This window comes from Dufourea novaeangliae, unplaced genomic scaffold, assembly GCF_001272555.1.
Source record: "Dufourea novaeangliae isolate 0120121106 unplaced genomic scaffold, ASM127255v1 scaffold199, whole genome shotgun sequence".
NCBI classification, from domain to species: Eukaryota; Metazoa; Arthropoda; class Insecta; order Hymenoptera; family Halictidae; genus Dufourea; species Dufourea novaeangliae.
In genome coordinates, this window is record NW_015374073.1 from 964,985 (window position 1) to 988,187 (window position 23,203).

General features: G+C 32.4%; 2 protein-coding genes across 2 annotated transcripts; one reads left to right on the forward strand and one right to left on the reverse strand.

The window, feature by feature from the left end:
• The first annotated feature begins 6,003 nt into the window (after positions 1–6,003).
• LOC107190457 (MKI67 FHA domain-interacting nucleolar phosphoprotein-like) lies at positions 6,004–7,606 on the forward strand. Its single transcript, XM_015579259.1, has 4 exons — positions 6,004–6,181; positions 6,253–6,468; positions 6,766–6,874; positions 7,229–7,606. Exons 1-4 carry the CDS (start codon positions 6,044–6,046, stop codon positions 7,471–7,473), a joined length of 708 nt encoding a protein of 235 aa, XP_015434745.1. The 5' UTR covers positions 6,004–6,043; the 3' UTR covers positions 7,474–7,606.
• Positions 7,607–7,627: 21 nt separating this feature from the next.
• Positions 7,628–12,880, reverse strand: LOC107190425 (homeobox protein Hox-B5b). Its single transcript, XM_015579223.1, has 4 exons — positions 12,633–12,880; positions 10,213–10,427; positions 7,880–8,040; positions 7,628–7,714 (listed from the first exon to the last, which is right to left on the reverse strand). The coding sequence occupies exons 1-4, from the start codon at positions 12,878–12,880 to the stop codon at positions 7,628–7,630; spliced, it is 711 nt and encodes a 236-aa protein (XP_015434709.1).
• Positions 12,881–23,203: the final 10,323 nt, after the last annotated feature.

Sequence of the window (23,203 nt, forward strand, 5' to 3'; positions counted from 1 at the left end):
ATTTTCGTGATATTAGGTTGGTACAAAAATAATTGCAGTTTCTGTGATTTTCAAATTTAGCGCTCAGTTTAGAATAAAGTTTTACTTATACATTGTTATACATATTCATTTTGATGCCCTAAGTTCACTCTACTCGCCCATATTAATGCTTTTGCTTTCACTACTTAATTTTTGTAACTCCAGAGTCTAGACAATCAAGATAAAGATGGAGAAAAGACAAATTGGAGCAGTTTATTGCATGAAGTTAAAATGGGTCGTAAAGTAGCGGGATCTGCTCGTAATATTAATAAAGTATTTGACCTAAAGACCGTTAATGAACGTACAGCATAATATTGGTTCCACAAATTCCGTAGCAAAAACTAGGACCTTGAAGATGAAGAGGGCCGTGGACGTCCTTCTGTATTAGACAACGACCGATTGAGGGCCATTATCAAACGTAAAACAACTGAAGAAGTTGCACAAAAACTCAACGTTGACCAATCAACAGTTGCTTGTCATTTACACCAAATTGGGAGGACAAAAAAACTCGACAAATGGGATAGCGAAAACGACATAAACGAAAATAAAAACACATCGCTGTTTACGAAATCTATTCTGTGCATTCATGCAGGAAAAACGACGCTTCTCTGAACCGAATAGTGGTGTTTTCGAGCATCTAGACAACTTCCTGCAAGAGAAGACCGTCAACAGCCAAACAGCAGCTCAAATGCCTTCGAAAAATATCGGCTCCAAGAATCCAGACTTTTACACCATTGGAATAAATAAGCTTGTTTCTTGTTAACAAAAATGTGTAGAAGTTAAAGGTTCTTATTCCGATGAAAAAAGTACACTTTGAGCTGAGATATATTATTTTAAATTTGAAGATTAAAACCGCAATTATTTTTGCACCAACCTAATATTTTGCATCTCTACTGCTGAACACAATCTCAGGTGAAGTTTTATTTCGTGTCCCGGCCACACTACGAAAGATTCCATAAGAAGTCATTTTTAACGTGTGCAAATTACAGTTTATAAGAATAAAGTTGTTCCAATAAAAATAGCCGCTGTATTTAACTTTTTGTATTTAGAATTTTGAAATATAAATCTTGTGAAGTTAATCGCTTTGGTAAATGATCGGCTCGTATAAAAGTATAAAGAACATGGAAGGTACAGATACAAGCTACAACGTAGGATATCTATGTATACGAAGTTCCAATTAGGAATAGAATTAATTTCATCGGAGTCCTAAGTAGTACGACTTTTCTCCGTGCGCCACCGTAAGAGTAAGTAAATTCCTTACATGAAACAGAAAATTGCCGGATTTAAATTTCACTGTAGTAGTTGGAATTTAAATCTAATAGGGATCACCGATGGAATTCTTAATTGAATTTAATCATTCCAATCAGGGCTTGAATTTAACTGAAATTGGAATTTAACTTTCTCCGCTTATCTAGTACACGTTCATTCTCCAATTAATTTTCACGTTATCAGGACATTCATAAGAAGTTATTAAATGTATAACCGATAAATTATCCCACTTTTGTTCAGTTTTTATGAGAATTCCTCAGGTCGCAAACGAAGAACATGGAAACTTATTTTTCAAACAGGAAAGCTGACGTAATCGTTTTCATAGTTTTCGGCTATACATGGTATATCAAAAATCATGGTACTTGTGGGTTATCGGAACAATAAACAAGGGAGTCAATGTCATAAGGTTGTCGGTTGGATTTTTTGCACATGAACAGTATGTGTGAATATGTGGGTGGGTGAGAATACACGTACACACACCATGTGCAAAAAATCCAACTGACAACCTAGATATTTGACTTCCCCGTTTTGTATTCCGATAACCCACTAGTACGAAAATCATAGTATAGTCAACAGAGGGGTACAGAAATGTCGTTTTCGAGAAAATGAATTTTGAAGATTCATCGAATAGGCATGCAATTGCGATCCGTTTGTGAAGGTGGTCTGTAGATAATTTGTGAAATATGCTTTGTCGATCCGTCGAGTTTGTATCAAAAAATTGGATAAAAATTTGTTGAACCTCCTACCAACTTTCGAAAATTTTCTTGGAGAAAATTTAAAAAGTCACAAATATAGGAAGTCACTATTTTCAATTGATAATACATTTAAATTGTACATCCCAGGAAATTATAAAAAAAGAAAATTGGATGAGGAATCTATCTTCTTTGAATAAAAAAAATAAATATAACTCTTTTGTAAATCATTGGATTAAACGAAACAAAGTTTTTAAAGATATTATCAGAAAAAGCATTTATATTTTCAATACTATTTTACTTCACGTACTTATGTGATGTAGCAACTTTAATTAAAGCTATTGAGTAAAATTAAACCAGATACAAACAAAATGGTTTCTGTCACCAATATGCATGAGTATCACGTTAAATGACTAGATTAATTAATAATCATATTGTTAATATTTAACATTTTTCTACAGTTCTTTTATTAGAAATGAAATAAAAATATATTACATACAGTATGCATTCATGAAAAGATTGAGAACCACTGTTGTTTTCGATACTTGTTCCTTCTACTTGTCTGTTAGTATTTATTTTTTATTAATTTTAATACCGATGGTCTTAGGACACACACTAAAATCCACAGTAAATCGACATAAACTATTAATTGGATGTTAGTACGATCGATATGAAAGAAATAATGTTACACCATCACCAATGGTTTTAGTGGGCGGACAAAGTATAGCAAACTCGTATAATCGATCCCCCTAAGGACCGGTACGTGTAGACACGACGAGCCGTAAGCAGGCCTTAACGCTGGGCTTATTGTTAGACCCGTGCACGGCATCCAATTTTTGGTACATTAATGTCTATAGCAAAACTAATAGATATGGAGTTTGAGTTCAATTATTTTCTAAAGCCTGCGGTGTGTTGCAAGACGTTTCAAGTGTCTGTGAAAAGACTCGTTCCAAAATACAAAAAGTACTTTTACAATCGTCCAAGCAAACTTTACAAATTCACTATACATATTGTCAAGGACAAAAACAGTCAACCGTCGATCGAAAAATTCCCATTTTCGACAAATTTTTACGACTTTCTCGCATAAAACACAAACTCGTTTCGACAAGAGTTTCGGACTCAAACCATTCATTCGCCAACACTCGTATCGACAATTCAGTATTCGTACTCGATCATCATTCATAAAACATTTCATTCGCAAACACTCGTTTCGACAAGAAGTATTCGTCTTCGATCATTCGTACTCACACTCGTTTCGACAAAAGTCACACGGACTCAAATATTCGTATTCGAACACTGGTACCGAAAACATTCATTCGACATTCACCTCACGATTCGTCAGCTGCACCGGTCGAGCAATTATATTGGTTATTCTCACTTAGAGAATATTGAAACAGTTGCCTATTATTAATTTAGCGGGCAACAGTCGCAACTGTACGCGTACCACGACGGTCGAGCCTGGAATTTACAACTCCAAGCGGATTCGAAAGAGAATCCGCGCGGACGGACGCGACAATGGGGATGTCACTTCTGTCGCGACCAGTTCAGCATGTGCGACGTCGGGAGGTGGCTCCCCCGACTCTGTCTGAGGAGTTGGATGAACGATGGGGGAGGAACATAGGCAGGGCCGACTGCGTGAAGTCATGCGATCGTGGTGCTAGCAGTCGGTCCGACGCCTGAGAGGGCCACCGAGGAGTTTTAGTGAAGTAAGAATCCCACATGAGCCGTCTCTGCATCCCCAGCAGAGGCGGTAGCATTTTGAAAGTTTCTCCTCGTAAAAAAAAGGGGTTCTATCTAGCTTTCTTTGGGTCTCCACTCGCAGTAACCTCCTCGTGGTGAGGCCTGGGCAATCGGTATTATCATCGGTAAAGTACTGTAAACTGAAGATAATATCGAGCTAATGGCTGCGAACTTCGAATCTATCTCATAAAACCACTTTCTATATTACATTGAACTAGGATTATTTTAGAAATCGATATGAGATTCAAAGTGTAAAAATGTCTAGTACTTTGAATGTTTTAGAAAATTATTCGAGATCAAGATGTATGGACCTCCTGAAAATTACTTTAGATTCCTTTTTCTTATTCGTTATTTCGTTGGCCGTCGTATTAGCACACTGCGCTGAACGCGGATAGCATGATGTTGTAGTCGCAAGGGAGCAATTGAATCGAATAGACGTATTGTACAATAGCGCATCATATTGTATTTCAAACTTTTGTATCATTATAATTTATATGTAGAAATGTATATTCCAATAAACATACGTCAGGTAATATAAGCTTCATTTCATCGAATTGTCTTAAATATAACTGCATAAATATTGTACAATTCTATACTAATTACAGTTGCCTGGTTCAACAGGTTACTACAGAAACTAACTACTGCCTACGTCTTTTAAACTTGGGCTGTAGTAGTATCTGCAGAAACTGCCATGGTTGTTGGGGTTACTACATAATTTGCTCACGGAAGCACGCACAAGTGTCGGTCAGATTTCAACAGTTGCACGAGCAACATTAGACCGAGCTCGAGACGCGTACGAGCAACAACGATAGAGGGTCACGTTTCAAAACTCTTACACATGCTCCGGGGTTTCATGACCCCATGTTCTCACCACACGGGGTCTCTGACGCCTCCACCGGGAGTTCTATGACCCCGCATGCTCGCCGGGATCTCAGGCGCCTCCACCGGGGCTCTATAACCCCGCGTTCTCGCCACACGGGGTCTCTGGCGCCTCCTGCGGGGGTTCCAGGATCCACGTTCTCACATACAGGGTCTCTGGCGCCTCCACCGGGGTTCAATGACCCCACGATTCAACACACGGGGTCTCTGGCGCCTCCACCGGGGGTTCAATGACCCCACGCCACACACACGGGGTCTCTTACATATTTTAGAATACATTTTTCGGTTTATATCAATTCGCGCGAAATTAGTTTACAACAAAGTGAATATTTTCGGCAATATAATATTTACAACAATCACATTTTGGGGATATGTTGTCAAAGATGTAAGATGTGGATTTAAGCATAAAACATAATTAGAATCATTTAAATAAAATAATTAATATATCATATTTTGCGAAAATAATAAGACGTGGTTGTCATTGAATAATTTGTAATAGAATGCAAATTATTAATTTGCAAAAACGTCATTGCAATATCTACATCTTACATTTTACTCTATATTTCGATTACCACTGGTTATAATTAACATCAATTTGCATCATAAAACAGCTGGCGAAATGTTTAACAACATATCCCGAAAATGTGATGGTTATAAATATTGCATAGCCGAAAACATTCATTTTGTTGTGAAATCATTTCGCGCAAATTGGTATAAACCAAAAACTCTATTCTAAAATATATAACTGTCATTGTCAAGGACAATAACTATCAGACGTCGATCAAAGAACTCCTATTCGCTAAAAATTTTTACGAATTTCTTGCATAAAACTGTACCAAGGCACATTTAAATTAAAGAAATTGTAGTTAACAATTGCCACCAACATTACGACATGGCCATTGTTTAATAGTTTGCAATAAAGTAAAACTTATTACATGTAAAAGTTTATTAAAGGGTCCATATCTTGAAAGTTTCTGTATATTTCGATTTATATTTGTTATAAACACTAACAATTTGCATTATAAGACAGCTGACAGAATGTTTAACAATGTTCTTCAGAGTGGTAATTGTTATAACAATTACCTTATTAGAAATAATAAATTAATCATGAAATAATTTTTGGCGCGCTCTAGTTGGTGCAGCATACATACTCGGGGATGTAGGGTATCAACAGTTTATAAATAAAGGTACACACGTCTAAACTCAACGATAATCAATTTATTAATAAAATAATTTACATAACTTAGCAACGATAAATTAAACATAAAAACTGAACATATAAAAATAATCACTAAATTATAAAAATTGGCGCGCAAAACTACAAACAAGCCCCACAGACAACGAATTCCCGGGCGTGAGTGAGCACTGCAGAGCACTGTCATTTCCTCTCTGGTTCGATCTTGTTTTTTCGTAATTTTGTTTACTACGGCACAAAATCCTCCAAAATGAAATTAAAAAAGAAAGCGAATACAGTAAGAATTCCACCTCTAAAAAGAGCTATAAAAGTTAATCGCAAATCGTCGGATATCGAAGGGGAATCAGCTGTATCGAAAGCGTTAAAGAATGTTAGAAAAGTTTTTGAGGTTAGTTGTCACATGTAAATAGGTAACCTATACATTATAAACCGTAATGAATACTACGACAAATCTTACAGAAAAAGACCGTGGAGTCAACAAACGAGGAACCAAAGCTACCAATTAAATCGTACCGAACCAAAAAAACAAAACAGAGATTACGTAAAAAACAAGTGTATCCAAGAGGTATAGTATACGTGGGACATATACCACATGGTTTTTATGAAGAACAAATGACAGACTATTTCAAACAATTTGGCAAAGTAACCAGAGTACGAGTGGCTAGATCTAAGAATGTATGTACATTTTTGAAATTTAGTATATTCATTTTAATTATTAATATCCACAAAATAGAAATTGCTCATAATGGAGCAAAATTCGAAGTCGTGGTTGGTTGGCGCGGCACGACCTTTGGTTTGTGCAGTGAAAGGATCACCCTGACAATAGTTGTTTGTCTATGAAACAATTGTCTTTCTATCTGTACTGAGCCAGTTCAATTTACTCTTGCAATATAATTCTAAAATAACTTTTGGAACTATTGAAATTAAAATGCAAAATATATGGTATTTTAAAACAAAAAATATTTGTTATAGACTGGTAAAAGCCGTGGTTATGGATACATTGAATTTATGCATCCTGAAGTGGCAAAAATAGCTGCAGAGACAATGCATAATTATCTAATGTGTGGTAGACTATTAAAAGGTACTGTTTAAAAATATACTTGATATTCTCTTAATACGCTTACTATAGATAAATGACTTTAAACTAGTATTTAATCAGTATACTGAGGAAATTTATACAAATTCACAATTTCTGATACCAATGACTAAAAATTCAAATGGAGTAGAATTTTGAATTTTATACTAGAAGCTTTGTTACGTTAATAACAACATATAAGTAGTATTAAAATTTTTTAAAACCTTTATCTTATTGCATTTTCCAAGTTAAGGCATGCTATAAATGCATAAATATCCGCAGTCTGTTTCATCAATGGCAAATGTGTTGAATAAATGTTTTTTAATTTCTTTGCACTTCAAACGTAATTGTCTTGTTTAGCTACATATATACCCCCTGAGAGGCAACATCCACGCTACTTTGCTGGAAAACCTTGGACAGAGAAAGTTTATCCAAAGAAAGAAAATAGAAATGCTGTAAATAAAGTGAGAAATGCAAATCCTAAGAAACAAGAACATGCAAGATTTGTGCAAAGTACACGGGACAAATTGTCTGCTCTAGAAAAGAAACTGAAAGAGAAGGGTTTTGATCTCAAATTTGTACCAGCAAGTGACGTAAAGGCATAACAAGTACATAAATACCTTTAATATTAGTTTCATAATTACAGCGCACAATTTAAAATAAAGTATTATGGACACATTGAACGTAATCTTTGTATAAAATACTATTTACAATTACTTGTTAATATAAAGTCTTTTATATTTAGAAAATAGTAATTAATCAAAAAGCATCTTTTTCTTGACCGTTTCCTGCTCCACCTTTTGTCCTCTTCCACTTCATTCGTCTATTTTGGAACCAAACCTTCACCTAGAAAGAATGGATTATTATATAAAAAAATGATATAATGAACAAAGTAAATTTATATTTCTGAAAAGTCATTTTTTTCAACTTAAAATTGAATTGGACAATTTACTGTTAAATTACATGTAATCATAATAATTCGAATTTGGGGTCAATCTTAGACTAATTCACCTGACGTTCCGTTAAATCCAATGCAACCGCTATTTCGTAACGTCGTAATCGCGTCAGATAATTACTATGCGCGAATTCATACTCCAGATGTCGAATTTGTTGTTTCGTAAATGCAGTTCTCTCTTTGCGTGGTTTCTCTCTGGCTAATCTCTTCTCTGCTTCTGAAATTTCCATTATTTACATTAATTTAACACTTTGTATCTTATTTGAGAATTAAGACTAAATCGTCATATTATATACGGTTAAGCAAATAAGATATAATTAATTTGACCATAAAGACTAATATTAAAAATTATGAGAAACATGAGTGGAAAAATGGCTTGCATAATATTAATCAATTCCACAACATAAAAATTAGAGAAACGTTATATACACATTGTTTCCTTCAATGTATCTTGAAATATACGAATGGAATGATGTGTATCTAATATATTAATATTAAAAGCTTCGAAAAATTAAAAATTGTTTCAGTTGACATTTTGCCGCAAGAAATGGCGGTCGAACTAAAAACTGTGAAACAAAAAGCGCTCACATAATACTTGTTTTATAATTCTTTCATTTAATATACATATACTATGCCCAAATTATTGTACACATATTTTATTCCTATAGTAAAAAAATGTAAAAATTATACAGATTTCGTGCGAAATACAAATACATATTAGTTAATAACTACGATGGAAGCCTTAAAATTAAAGGCAACTGGCAACTATCGTGGTTCCAAACATGTATTTCTCATCATCACTTTGTTTAGTTTCATTATAGATAATATAAAACATAAGAAACAGCTTGAAACTAGCAAAGTAGAAACGAATCCAATTCTTTATGAATCGTTCTAAAAAGAAACCACGAAAAGCTTAAACATATTAATGAAACAACATATAACAAAAATTCTCTCTGAGAAATAACAGAGATTTGATTTCAGACTTGCATTACAATTGTTTTTCTGCAGTGAATGAATATAATTTCCCTGTCGTTTTTACAATTATGTACATTGAAATCTCTTTTTTAGGAGCCATATTGAAATATATTCGATCATCCAAACGAGTATTGCGAATATTTTCAAAATCAAATCTAACTTTGAGACATCAAATTTTAGATTTAATGGAGTTTTTTGCTTCTTTTGGGAGAAATGGTAGTGTACGCTGCCTTTTGGCCAATGTGGCTGCATATTCGATGCGTCATTGACCAGTTGCAGCAGTGTTGGCTGACAAACGCGCCGCTGGCGTAATGGAAGTTGCTGGAATCGTAGGATGATCTGGGATGATATAGGGAACGTGGTCGGATCGGTGGTCGGGCTCTTAGCTTTGCTTCCGTGCCGCTATCGCACCCATAATTGCTGACTGACGTCAATCAGGAGAAGTTTCGTTACGCGATTTCAATGGCTAACGACCATCGAAATTTTTCTGACAAGGATATTCAATTCGACCATTGAACAAGGAACAAGTTTTGTTCGAAATGGTAACAGAAAATAACTCTGGTGCTAAGATAAATCCCTTTGGTTTAGTGAATCCATTTTTCTTTTTCTTTTTTTTATTTTCTTGTGGTCGAATTTGTAAACTACATGAGATGCAATTTAAAATTAGGCAAAACGATGGAAAATATTTCAATTAATGACGTACATGCAGTAAATTTTATATTACCGCGTCTTGCAATAATTTTTCGTTGGATTATTTCTTTACCTATAGGTTCCTACATTTAAATGTATCATGATATTTTTTCTAGTATAAACTATACTGCACTTATTTTTATTGTGATGTAAGTCGCATCATATCGTTAAATGTTTATTCATCGAAGTTATGCATACTTGCGTGTTTGTGATTTAAATATTTATTAGTTAACCCCTTGCATTACAATAAGTACGCATTAATATTATTACTTTCCTTTAAGTCAACGCGAAATACTGTTTTGATGTTACCAACCTTTAATCTTTACAATAAATATCCCCGCACAACTATCACATATGTAATTCATTTTTCTTTTGGCGATTAACAGTAATGTAAGTCCGGCGAGTACTGACGTGAAAAAGACGTAAAACAAAGAATTAACAATTAATAAATAAACATCTAAAAATAATTCGATAAGTTCTTTGCAAAAGTCAATATTTAAATAGTATTTTCATCAACTATTTCTAATAACATACGTATATAAGTAGAAAAACTTGGAGATATGAGCAACAATTTGTTTACCGTAGTTAAAATCGTTCTCTACTAGACAAATATTTAGACTACCTTAGCCCCATTGGAGCCACATTGGCGACAGTAAAGACATTAAATCAGGCTATTAGAAGTTAATTACCAACATACCGCCTAATAACACCGTTCTTTCGTCACCAATGCTTGCTGTATCCTGTGAATTCTGCCACGAATGATATTTCGCTTCCTCTCCGGTGTTCTGCGTAGTATTTTGAAGGAATGGAACCTCCCAAGCACGAAATACCGTTGTGGTGATTTGCCGATCTTGTGTTTTTTCGTCAATAATGCCTTGAGATTCATCCGGATAATGCAAACCATCATTTTCAGTATTTTCGTTAAGATATGGCTCCCATCTTGTTGTATAAGAAAAAAAAATAATATGGTTCATAAATAAAATGATAATTTTAACATAGTATTTAAATGAATTCCCATGTCTTTAATAACAATATTAATGTGTAAATACTAAATCAGTGAGGTACACTGAACTACATATGTCGTACACTTTTACTCAATTTAGACAATCACATTTTATTAATGGATCATTTTACTTAAGTATAGTACAACTCGATTTATCCGAGCCCGTCGGGGGATCAAACAGTTCATATAACTGGATCGTTCATATAATAGGATTTCACCAATTTTCCCCACTATCTGTGATTTTTCGTTCAAATAACCGGAGCTCACGTATCCGAATATGTGGATCCAATAATAGACTTGCTCGTTCTTCTGCTTATATGTAGCAATGTTTCAAATTTTATAAATTTAGAATTGAATTTGCAAGAACAGTAATTCGTAATGTTTAGTGAATTGATTCTTTATTTACATTGTAACAAAGACAAATGTATTTTTTGATGTAACAAGGAAAATTGATTTCATTTAAAAAGTTCGTAAATCTGAATTCCCACAAATTTTTTAGATATTGCAAATCAGTTATATTTGATTCTGGTTATGCTTCGAAACATCTAATGGCTGGATTTAATGAACAGAATGGTCAGTATATTAATATCACATCGTGTTCATATAACTCGAGTGGCGCTCGGCAGTTGTTCAGATAATAGGAGCACAGCAATAGTTCGGTAAATCGGGCACTTACTAAAGTTCCGTTCCAATAAATGGAGTTCTACTGTAAAATTTTACTGTAATTATGTATTGTGGTCGTATTCCTGGTCGATAATACAATAGAACATCGTTTATCGAGTATTACAATTATTCGAATGTCGGTTCTTTAACACTAGAACTACCAGCTTTGAATGCACACTAGATTAAATTGTGTAATAAAATAATATATAAAATATATAAGATAACCTAATATAACGTACCGTAAAATAAAATCTATAGTAAATTAAAAGCCAGCATAAATTCCGTCAAAAGCACCATTATAATTTCAGTAATGGTAAAATAGTAAATCTGTAATCCGTCATTTTGACGGGTCTGGTAGTTCTAGTGTTAAAGGAAGATTATGGAAGCACAAAACGAATTATTTATGTCCGTTATAGCATTACAAGCTCTACGCTAATATCACAAATGTTCAGTATAAAAGTTTGTATCGTCAAAATTACATTTCATTCGTGGCTTGACCGATTTACATTCACATATGTCAGGTATTATAATTTTATACGGAATGATTTATTTATCCTTATCGTTACCCAAAAATGAGGAGAAATATTACAATTTACCTAGAATTTCTTGAGCGAATAGTTTATAAATGAACAAGATAAATGAAATTTTTTGAATTTAAAATAACTTGAGATCTTTTTGATAGACTGAACTTTGAGAAATTAAACATGCTGTCTGGAAATATTGCAAATGGCTTTATACGTGCAAATAATCTTTATTCATTTTTAACCCTCCAGTGTAAGAGTGAGAAGTACTCGAAAGGAAAAATAATATCCTCGTGGATTCCATGGATTCAACACGTGCACTAGAGGGTTAATACATATGCACATCCGAATTTTATTGTTCTAATTTTCTGGGAATAAACCAGCCAATTTTTATAAGAAGAACACTAAAACGCCCCCAAAATAACAGAAAAAGGTTATAGGTTTAAGCTATGTTCAATATTGAAAGTGCATAAATACGTACATAAGTACTCAATAAACAAAAACGATAAATGAATCATTCTATATATTGTACATACTTCGATAAAAATAGCATACATTATATTCAATCATTTTAATTCATACTGTCTAATCATAACCAAGACGGCAAGAGACATATACATATAACTTGGACATGGCATGTCTCACAAGACCATTTTATTTTTATCTTATTTATCATTTATAGCTTTAAATAGTCACTGACTATTGTCCTGTATTCATAATTGAACTGTGGATTTTATGCATTTATCGTAAATGAGAATATCTAAAGCCTAACATGGTACAAGTATTCGGAAAGTGAGTACAGATTTTTCATTACTTTGGACGTAACGGAACCTTAATTAAAGAAAACCAATCTTTTTTATAATTTTTTTAATAATTAATTTCTTCTGATAATTCAGGTATGTTAAGTGATTTGTTAACAGAATTGAATCTTTATCGCAAATCGTATGGTACGTTTACCTGTACATTCGTTCATTGTTTAGATCCGTGTTGGAATGCTGTACATTTACAGCACAAGATGAAGCTAGACCGATCTCGCTGGAACCATTCACCGATGTCGATATATTGCAAAGATTCGACAAGTTATTCCAGAACTTCCAGTTTGCAGGGCAACAAGAACTCTGGAAATTCAGCTGAAGGTACGACGGTTCTGGAAGTGTAGTTTCGAAGGTGCTGTTCCCCAAAGCCACCCCCACAGGTCGGTCCATCTTGTCTAGAACGTAAAAAAATACTATTTGTAATACATAACAAATATTTATTTATTCATGTATATTTTAATATCTAGTTATTATTCTCATATACTATCCAGCGAAATTGCAGCTATTTGCATTGATACTTCGTGAATTAAATCCAATTGAATTTGACATCAAATTATGAGAACAAACTAACTAATAACTATAATATTCTATTTAAATTAATGTTATTAAATTAACTTCTTCGAAGTTCTTATAACAAGCAATATGATTGAAACTTGAAGTTTGCCTTTGGATCAAATTAACCTGAACAATGCACGAGGATTAATAAAATCTTGGAAGTGAATAAATTATCAAACAGCAAGTTAACGATAAAATTTATCAATCCATTAGCAAATGACAAACGTGCACGTGTAAGGTAGCCCAAATCAAATAATAGTAAACAATTTCTGTTTGAATTTTTAATTATAAGAAAATTAATATTTTCATGTCGATAAATATTAATGTTGAACAAATGATTTATGAAATATCAACTGTTCCGAAATTGTCAAAATTGTGATTTTGCGTAACAAAAAATTTCGTTCATTTTCATTAAATACATTCCGGAACAGAGGTGAATTCAGTTTCTATTGAGAACAATAATTTGGTCATTTTCTGAATTATGTACTCTCCAGTATAAAATATTACATACGATTTCCCTAAGCTTGATTAAGTGTTATGTCAATGTCATTTGTACATTTCCAAGATGATTTGACATATTAAAATTAATCACGTACCAGATGTGATGCAGAAAAAACTAAATGTGATGTGTACAAGATTAAAAAAGTAGCAACTCTCTGCCTCACGCGCTTAATCTTGATTTGAGAGTAGGAAAGATAGATTGAAATGTTCTCTGGATAAAAATAAAATTCGATTGAATAGCAATCATTTAACTGATTATTTTACAAATAAAATAATTGAACTCTACAAAAAGGATACGCGTGATTGAAACAGCACTTAAAAGAGGTCGTTATACAGGATGAAAATCATGTCAATGATTGAAATCATTCAATTCAAAAATTATTTCGTTACATTCTGCTGCAGGACGGAAGAACTTTTTGATATCCAAATTACTCGTATAGAACATGTCAAAAAGAAAATTTGTGAAAGTGTCGTGTGTCACCATTTTGTCCTGACTAGATAGTACTCGAAGGAAATTGACGTGTACGATTATTAAAAATATCAAATACCTCAAAACGAATGATGTGTAAAAAAAAAATAAAATCTTATTGAACAATTACATTTGGATAATCAATACGAAAGCTGTATTTGGTTGTTCACAGTGTTTACGTTCCAGCAATTTGTTTCACTTTTAATTTCGTGGTATTCGACAACAAGCTGAAGGAAACACTACTGTAGAATTACTGTCAGATCGAGATCACTACTTGTAAGCCGCCTTAGCACTAACTCGGAAATGTCAAACGAGCAGACGTTAGACCGCTCGGATAGGCTGCTGGAAATCGGGGTAGATGTGTGGTTGGAGAACAGCCGAGTTGTGGGAGGAAGACCGAAGGGAGACGCTGACGTTTTTCTGAAATTCTTCCGAGATTTAGCTTGTCCAAACAAATCTTAATCAGTAGAGGAAAATATATGCAATACCGGACAACGGTATAACAACTTGAGCGTAATAATTCTTTCAATATTAATGTCTTTAGCATTTTTTGCGTAACATTAACACAGAATATGTATTGTATTTCCTTAAATATTAATAATCTCAATAAAATCCATACTATTCAATTAATTAATACAGGAAATGTGAAGAAATTGATTTTCAAAGAATTCTTATGATCAAGTTGTTATAATTTTGTCCGGTACTGTCTATATTCAGATTTTAATTTGATCGTCCATATTAAATTTATATTTGACCGTTTCAGTCTGAATTTAAATTTGTTCATTGAAATTATTTTCAGTCGGATCAATAAATCGGATTCAGTTTAATTGATAAATATAAAAGAGACGAACCAATACAAGTATTTTTATAAAAAATAATATTACTGATATATATATATATATAGATGCATATATCAATAAAATTTAATTTCGCACGTATTGCTTAATACTTGCTGTAGTTTACTAAATGTATAATAATTGCACTTTCTTAGATTATACAGTTTTACTTCTCACGCAAGTTTCCACTGTCACAGAACATAGAGGTAGATACTAATTTGGCCGAAATTTAATACTTCGTTTGAGGACTTTAAATAGTTATGACGGCTGCGTTTCAATTTCGTACAGTCTAAATTAAATGTTCATAATATATTTCGGAGATTAAACTTCACTGTACTTGGATCAGTTTCCATAGTTGGTTTAATGTAGGCGATGATGAATAATACGGAATTAGTGCAATAGAAAGCGTTTTTATGTAGTGATCATATAGTCTCACAAATATTTACCGTTTAAACCTCATAGTTTATTTAATATTAATATTGAAAAAATATTATTTTGTGGCTGTTAATTAAATATTTACTGTGTATTGTTGAATTATACAAGCAATTGTGGTATTGCATTATTATAAGGAAATATGTGTTTAAGTATATATTGTTTTGTAATTCGACTATCAAGATCGTGGGCTTAAATGATATACTTTATGTATGTAAATATGTTGAATTGAAACATAATAAAAAAAGAAAAACAATTCCAAAAGAAACGACAAATTTAAATAAAAAGTAGGTTATTATTCAAACCAGGAAGGTAGTGTATGAAGTTAGCTATTTGTATTAAAAATGTACATACGTAAGATGAAATACGTTGGATACCAATCGCTTTACCAATCAAGTAGCAATGAAAATTGTGTACTTGCTGATGTGTGAAATTGGTGTGTGATTGTTGTGAAGTGAATTTGTGGATGATACAGCAAATATATCCAGTATTACCAGCTTGTATAATACTTTATGCTAGTCATTCAAGAACCAGAAAGGGCTTCGACCTGAAACCAATTTTACACACCCTTTCCCACGTGTTTCGCATCCCTACTATGTTGCAACATATAAGAAGTACAGAATTTTATTTTTTAAGATTCGTTTATTGATAATCATGATTACGGTATTCTCGTCATTGTTTCAAATAATTAATAAGAAAGTAACTTCATGTTGAAGAAATAAAATACAGTACTTAAATGAATGGTTTATGTGTCAATAATTGAACATAGTTTTAAATATTTCTTACTATTAAAATGTAAATTTAATTCTAGGGACAATATTAGTTTTGGGATAACGTCTCGTTACGACGCAATAACTGTACATCGAATTGACCCTGAAATGCGAGGCTGAGTTGAGTCAGAAATAAAACTTCACAAACAAAAAATTAAAGAAGATAAAAAAAAATTTTTCATATATAAATAAATTATTATGTCAATATGTAAATAAATTATTATTGTCTAGAATAGTATGTAATTCCATTGATTCGATTTTGATTCTAACCATTGTACCTATATATTTTATATTTTAATTGGAATTCTACCATTAGATACTATATTAATAAAAAAATGTTTGAAAATTTGTAATATAAATCTCATTTCATGAAACTTTTTACAGTAATCAATGTTTTTGATCACAACATCTGTACAAGATATTTTACCATTGAAAAATCACACTTCTCCATTTTTTAAATAAACATAAACAAAAGTTATCAAGACACAAATTCGAAAACATTTTATTAAAAAATTAACACAAAATTCATAAATATGATAGCACTGTAACGATACCAAAGTTACATTACAAATAGGGATTCAGTTTGAAACAGTAAAATAAATTAATGTATTTTGTCTTCTTTTTAATTTGATACGATAATAATTGAAATGGTAGACACCGCTAGAATAAACAGATTTCGTAAACAACGGCGGAACAATCATATACAATCTTATATAATTTATCGTCTCGACGTTTCATACTTTTGTTATAACTAGACAGCGGATTTCCTGAATTTGCATCGTTCTTAAGGATACAAGTGTTTTTATGATAATTTAATAAGACTTTTATTATACGGTTAACTTCTCGACACCCTTGATAAAGGAAATAAATTACTGTTCAATTCTCACTTTTGCCAGACAACTAGAAAATCTATATTGCCATGAAAATCCGTAGTTCATAACTAAACTACGAAAGTTAACAGATTTATAACAAAAGAAAGGAAGTTTAGAATTTTTTGACGTCCAAAACCGAATTAAACAAAAATATAATAAACTTTATCACTATTTATGTATTCTCATTAACGTAGTAACAGTCTTAGTACATAAGTTAACGTTTTACCCATGGATGTAGCCAGGGGGAGGGGGCAAGTGCTCTTTCCAAAAGTGGCCTTTTCCCTTACTCTAGAGGGGAAGAAATTGGATTTGCCACCTCCCGACCTAGAGGAGAAAAATAATATTATGAAATTTACCTCAAGGTAAATTTTGCCCGCCTTCCCCGACCTGGCTACACTTATAGTTTATCATGTTTGTACATTAGTACTTAAAATTATGAATTTCCATAAACTTCCGTACTCCATTCATAACATTCGAAGAAAACGTTCGCGGACCCATGTTGATATAACATTTTCTTCTCATTTCTACTCGTAGAACATTCTGATAAAGTTTGATCGTTTCATTATGTATGCTTCAAATGCAGTTACAATTTTAATTTGAATTTCAAATCATGGAAAATAACATTTCAGTTTGAAACTGCACTTCACATTTCTATGCTCGGCTTAGATCTACATTAAGTTTCATGATTTTCATGCCAGATATATAAATTCACAATCTTGTCGTTTCGAATCGGATCGAACGCCGTTATTTCATAAATGACTGATAATTATCATAAATCAGTCCTAGGTCCGCCTAAGAAAACAGAGAAAGAGAGAAATGAGGAGCGTGAAAGTGGCTGAAGAGAGGAACTCCCCCTCGTTTCCTAAAGGCTTCCCTTTTTGGGGGTCGTACAGCCGCACCGGTTAGTCACGGTCATTGTTTAGTTTCCTTTTTCAGGCTGATTTTCGGCTGGAATCACGGCTGTCCTGGGAAACAAGTTGCTCGTCGGTGTAATACGAACGTGAGCTTGGCAGGAAACGGAGGTTCCGTGAAATACGAGAGACTGGTGGATAGGTGCCACGCAGTCTGCGACGGCACCGTCGGTAGAAAAATATTTCATCCCGGTGCCTGATATCCTGAAGATCTTCTGCGTCAATATTAGTATTATCCTTTCTCCATGATACGTCAAAACTCAACGGATGAGACTTTGAAAAATGTGTTGAAAACCAAAGGGATGTAAAAATCGTGATTTTTATTGTAAGTAGAACCACCATTAACCGAATCAGACATGGGCCACTTAGGGAATAGCAATGTTGTCTTATTAATTTTTCATTTGTACGATTTGTATTTTTGTGTTGACTAAAACTTCTAGATTTATTGTTCATTATGTGTGGGGTAAATAAAGTACATATATGTAAAGGATAGATAGATATTGAAGAAATTAAGGTATGTAGTTCAAATGCAAAGAAATGTATCCAATACTTATGGAACATGAATTGATTTGTATCCATTCAAAAATGAAGGTATTTAAGAAGGCAACTAAACGATGTTAATCATTTTTCACATTTCATTTTGTAAGTTTACTAATTAAATGTTATTAAAAACAATGGAACAACGAGTTATTATTTTATGTTATTTTTTTCGTTACTTTTAATGTTTTTTATTCTTGTATCTGCAAAGAAGATAAATTGAAGCGAGTCATTCAAAATGTATAATCAGAATAACCTTAAAATAACTTTTACTGGAATTCTAAATATTAAAGGATTTGTACATTCAAAATTATATTGCATTTAATTAGATTAAATTGACAAGTACATGAATAATTTTATTAGAACTAAAGCTAAAATTATAAACTTAAATACGGGTCCCTAGATCGCCATATTTAATTGCAGGTATTTATGTGGTCCATCATCGGCCAAAAATATTCACACGATAGTGAACATATGTGACTTCATCCTGCACGATAAAGTTCCCATAAAGAGTTAGTTGCCTGGATTTCTCATCAACGATGAAGAATTTTTCTACGATGTTACTAGGTTAAAAGCTAGGCATCGTCCATAGCAGTGACATACACTTGATGACTGTTATACAGAGTGATTCATCTAACATTTCCACCTGAAGTAATTTACTGTAACGATTATTCTTCTTTTTATATCGTTTCATTAATTTCTGGGAATATTAATTTGGAACATGAATGTGGATTTCACTATTGGAATTTCAATTTCAATTAAAAATATCCACGCGTATTTGAGCCTGAATTTATTATAAATCAATTTACTTGAATAAATATTAAGTCTAGAATTGAAAATTAATATATTTAGTAATTTAATGAGCTTTCTACAATTTTTCAACTTTGCTACCTATGTCGATAATTAATAAAGTACAGTGTGTATACTAATTTACCTTTTTAGAGCGTAATTTACAAAAATTGGAATTAAATAGAACATTATATCTACCATTAAGGATTTTATTTGATTAAAACTAAAATAAAAAGTTCCCTCAATTTTATTAAAATTGTTAGGTGATATAATTTATGATCTCCTATCCTAAAGATACATAGAATCCACCATTAATTAGTTAAACCGACTTTATTACACAAAACAATTCGATACCGACAAATGCAAAGAAAAATAACACAATGAATGTGCATACCCAAAATGGCTTCGCTAAAAATTTACAAACTGTTTTCTAAGGATGGATCATCTCCTTTTTTGTAATCAAACACCAAACTTGCAGTTCTTAATAGATCACTAGAGAATAAATAAGAATTACTTTTAACACTTCTTTTTATTACCATTTAATTATTCTAACGCGATTAAACACAATGTTCAATGTTTCTTACTGTTGTTGTGTGCACATGATAACTTCATCCTCATAAGCCCAACGGCAAAAATCAAATGAACTATACAATTAGTTACTTGTTTTTATTTGAAAAGTAAAAATAAACATGAAGCCAAAGAAATCAATTTATAACACACTGTGTGATTCACTTTTGCAGTTGTGTAAAATCTTAATCTTGCTAATTTTTTCAACATATTTATATAACATATTATCTAAGACACATTTATAATATTATATCAGATTGTTACACCTAAAACAGCAAATGTTACTGTTTAGTATATTTAATTGTATTTTTATAAACAAATGTCCTTAGTAGAAGTCACCTGTAGTTTATCATTTATGTACTTACGCTATTAAACTACTCGAAAATTGATTAAAGTGTATCAAAATGAATAACGAACGACAATAAAATTCAACTAACTTCCTTAAATGTACTTAGTAATGATTGATAATTTTATGTTGATCTCATGAATACTCTTCAGTAACCTTACAATGAAAGTTTTCAAATTTTGAAGAGTCCAATGCATTTTAAGTACGAAATAACTGTAAAAATTCAGTTATTTTCAAGAATTTCATCTTTTATAGTAATGGCAGTTTTCGATTTACGATAAATAAATTTTCTGAACACGAGAAATACCAAACCTGCAAAACGCCGCGACGGGTTCCAGATTTCATATCCTACAATTACTGAAATCAAAGTGATGCGTTCGTCAGAATTTCTGTTGACCTTTAATGTATTATAGATTTTATACCATACTATATTTTGTTATATTGTATTACAATATACTATAGACATTAACATTCATATTACATACTTTGATTTACCCTGATTTATTAAATGCTGTCAGTTCTAGTCTTAAAGCTTAGAACAATGCAGAATGACTCCAAAAGAATCACCATTACAGGTGTAACAGCCGATTCACCATCCGTTGATTATGTTAGAACCAGAGACGGGCAAATTCATTATCTGGATAAAGAGTTTCGAATAACGAATAAAAGATAAAAAAAAGTACTTCACCATTTTTAAATGACTAAACGTGGAAATTCCAAATGTTATAATAATAATCTTCTTGACTGAATTGACACTTGGAAAACAATGATTTAATCTCATTAACCGTGTAAAGGTCAGAATGACTCTCTTAGACTCTACTGGTCCTCATTATGCATTATTCGAATAAAATTGTGCCCAACTCTGCTTTGAACACCTATTTTACATCTACGTTTAAAACCATGCCGTTTAACACATTTACTGCCATGCTAAACACGATGACCGGTGCCATTAACACTTGATCTACCAACGATAAATGCATATCTATTTCGATCGGTCAATAGACATGAAAAATTGTTGAAAATTTACACATGTATAAATTGACTAATTTCTTCACTTTCATATCGTAATAAAAATGACAAAAGATCTGAAAAAATGTATGGTTATAACATTTTAATCATCGTTGTAAGAGTGTTCTGACAAGTCATTTTGACTTGGTTGGTAGTTCTACTAATAAATTACACGAAGGACCATTGAAATTCTAAACAGGAACATTTAACATTTTATAAATATAATTGCTAGCAGAGTAATAATACAAATACAGAATGTTCAAATCAACGTGTAAATACTTATATTGTTCATAACAAAGACCTAAACAAACGATCTTACGATACTGATCCAAGAGCAAAAACTGTGGTGCATTCAACGTGTTAAAAACCGACAGAATCCAAAAGACGTTTCTCTCGAAAGTCAATGTTAAATTCGAACAACTATCGAAGTTCACGATAATCCTACGTAATTATTGATTATCTTTAATATGTATTGTTTATAAGGGCCGTGAACGAACGTGGGAGGGACGGAAGAGAAAGAAGAATGAAGTTCTGCGTTGACTGGCACTCGAAGCGCCGGCGAAACAAGGACCGGCATAATGAGCCATACGGAGTTTCGTGTGGTCCGCGAATGTTGCTAAGTAAGGGATTGATTCACGGCCAGTTATAATACCGCCAAACCAAAGCCCTAATAGATTCAGGTCAATGCCACTACCGTTCTTCGAAGTCGTTCATTATGTGAGAAGAGAGGGCCCCGTTCTCATGCCACACAGGTTGCTTGCAATACCTGCGCGGCAGCCTCGGCCATCAATTCCCAACGAGCGCGTAGACACACGTATTCGGACGAATAATTTCGTCTTATTTATCAGCTTTCGTGTTCTTGCGTATTTTTTTCCTCGACGTAGTGTAAGGAAGTAATTTTTCAATCGCGTACATAGTAAGGTCGAAAAATTTCCGGTCATCGGCCCTGATTTACTGGAAGAAAATGGATAAAAGGAAGTTTTGTTCCGCAATCTACATATTTTACTTTAAATATATTTCTAATAATTATAATTATTATTTATACTGAAAATGTACGTAATCGTAAAGGTTTACTACATATAAATATTAAAAAAAATATATATATATATATATAAATATACTAAACTTAATCTATTTTATAATACTTTACTTTATTTTAACATACTTATTGGTATTCCAGACACACGTATTCGGACGAATAATTTCTTATTTATCAGGTTTCATGGTCTTGCGTTTTATTTTTTTTTTTGGCGGAGTGTATTTTGGAATTAAATACGTAATACCTAAGGTCAAAATATTTCCAGGCCAGCCCTGATTTACTGGAAGAAAATGGAGAAAAGAAACTTTCGTTTCGCAATATACTTATGTAAACAAGGAAGAGTAATATTATGCAAATGATGAGAAATACTTCATTGAATTTCTCTCTAGTATATCAGGATTAAGCAGGAAATTATTCGTATCATACATACTTTTTGTGTCAATTTAAATTGTTTTATTTGTGAAAAAATCACACTCGTTTCCTACAAAAGTTAATTTGCACTTTTTCTTTATTTCGTGGTACAGAATTGCTCACCACGATCAATAAGAATATGTTTCGATTGCATTTATACACCTGAAGGAATGAATCGTGAATTCTTCTTATTAATTTATTTTAACTATACAAATCAACTTAAAATTGAATAGATTACGAAATCAGTGATACGTGATATTTGATTCTGTAGAATAGCATTACGTGAAATATTTTATAACTATGTGTTACGAACACATTTTCCAAAAAGAATTTCCACGAAACCTGATAAATTCTTTAAACGCAGTATAGAAACGGTATTATTTAAATTAAGAAGCAAATGAAGTAAAGTTTAAAATTTTTTTACCAGAAAACTTGTTGCCATTTCCTTCATTTCTGAGATACGCAAAGCCCGCTGTTTGTCCCTAACAAAAGTATAAAATGTTTGAAACTGGAATTTCATGCTTGATTCATGAAGTAAAAAATTCAGATTGAGTTTATTAAAATACACGAAGACCGAAACGAGGCTATGGTAACTAATTCGATTGTTTTATCATTTCCACTGCACACGGAGAAATGCGGCAATTAATTGAAAATGTTGAATAATCAAATA